The sequence below is a fragment of the Cynara cardunculus genome, unplaced genomic scaffold (genome assembly GCF_001531365.2).
Source record: "Cynara cardunculus var. scolymus isolate 2C unplaced genomic scaffold, CcrdV1 Un_Scaffold_1944, whole genome shotgun sequence".
Lineage (NCBI taxonomy): Eukaryota > Viridiplantae > Streptophyta > Magnoliopsida > Asterales > Asteraceae > Cynara > Cynara cardunculus.
The window spans coordinates 29190-30811 of NW_020200924.1; the positions used below are offsets into that span (position 1 = coordinate 29190).

General features: G+C 27.4%; 1 protein-coding gene across 1 annotated transcript in view; it reads right to left on the bottom strand.

The window, feature by feature from the left end:
- Nucleotides 1–559: 559 nt before the first annotated feature.
- Nucleotides 560–1622, bottom strand: part of LOC112502806 (rhodanese-like domain-containing protein 6) — a 4935-nt gene continuing 3872 nt past the window's right edge. Inside the window, exon 4 of the mRNA XM_025106809.1 lies at nucleotides 560–661. Within this exon, the coding sequence (XP_024962577.1) occupies nucleotides 644–661 (18 nt within the window). The 3' untranslated portion in view covers nucleotides 560–643. The remainder of the gene's footprint in view (nucleotides 662–1622) is intronic.

Consider the following 1622-nt stretch of genomic DNA (forward strand, 5'->3'; position numbering starts at 1 on the left):
ATATATATATATATATATATATATATATATATATATATATATATATAATCAACACAAATTAAATATACGGGGTGTTGCATTCATGTAAGTCAACTAAAATTTTATAAAGAATAACATTTGGTTTTACAACTTTTTATATCTGATGTGGACTATAAATTTCCTCCAACAATTATTTAGATGTAGCGGAAGCATATGCTTCACAAGTTCTAAACTAGCATTGAAAATTTATGCAACAATCGTTGATATATTTTTCTAGGTTCGGCTTTTAAATGCAACAATTACAAGAGAAATTTCAACCAAGTGTGACTACATCTTCCTTCTTGGAAGCAATCTTTTGAATCCGATCAAGAAATTTCATCATAATCTCCAACCCTTTTTCATCTGAAATATGGAAGATTTTGAAATCTTATATTTTGGTTTACAAATTTTAAATGGATTTAGTTGGTGTTACCCATTATAGATGAATATGTTGGTTTGGATATGTGGAGTGAAATAGAAATAGAAATAGAAATAGAAATAGAGGTGGTAATAAGATGATGTAGAATGGCAAAAGGTTTACCAAGTCTTGGAATTGTATGGCCTTTAGGATGATGAATGATTACGGGATCTTCAACTGATTTCAACAGTTCAATCCCATGTGGCTTCAAGAAATCTGCATCTCCTGCATACAAATATGTTAGTTTTATAGATAATATAATATAATATTATTCAAATTTCCCATCTTTTTTAAGTGTTAAAAAAGAAGCTTACTTTCTGTTAACTTAATCAAACATACATCAATTTAAAGTCAATTAATACACATTTAAGACCTTTTTTAACTTTTTTTTTTTCATTGGATAGTAAAAGTAGATCCAACCATGTAGCCTGTAATTATAGTCTTTAAATAATAAAGACACCGGATGTACAAATTGAAATGTAGCCATCCATACCTCTTGTTACTGTTACTATTACATATGTATGAATATGAATATGAATATGAATATGAAAGTGAAAGATAGACAAATGCCATTTATGTCCTCATTCATATCATGGGTGTTAGTTGAAGTTTGTGGACAAGAAAATTATGTTTGAAATGAGATATCTCCACACCACATGATATTGAAAAATTAAATCTAACATTTGAATTTTCAAATAGATACGAGTTTTTCCTATCCTTATTCTTATTTTTTAAATTTAATATACTTACATGTATAAATATACTTTAAACAATGTATTTTTTATTTTATTTACGTAAATAAGTTTTCAATTAAATTCATGAGAAGGTTATGGATTTAACTAAAATCTCATTATATATACTCATGAAGAGTTGTAATAACTATATATATATATATATATCGCTTTCTTAAAATCATGAGAAACCGTATTACATCGATATAGATAAATAATAAAAACAAAACATTAAAATTAAAATTAAAATGCATGTGGAGTTAGTTTTCTAAAAGCATAGACATAGACATAGACATAGACATAGACATAGACATAGACATAGACATAGACATAGAGAGAGGGAAAAGAAGGGTACCTAAAAAATGGAGAGAGGGACATTGGATGGGAACCGAATATGCCTTCTCAGCCAAGGATTCGTTTTTTAACTTTGCTCCTGATACTATCATTATAAATTC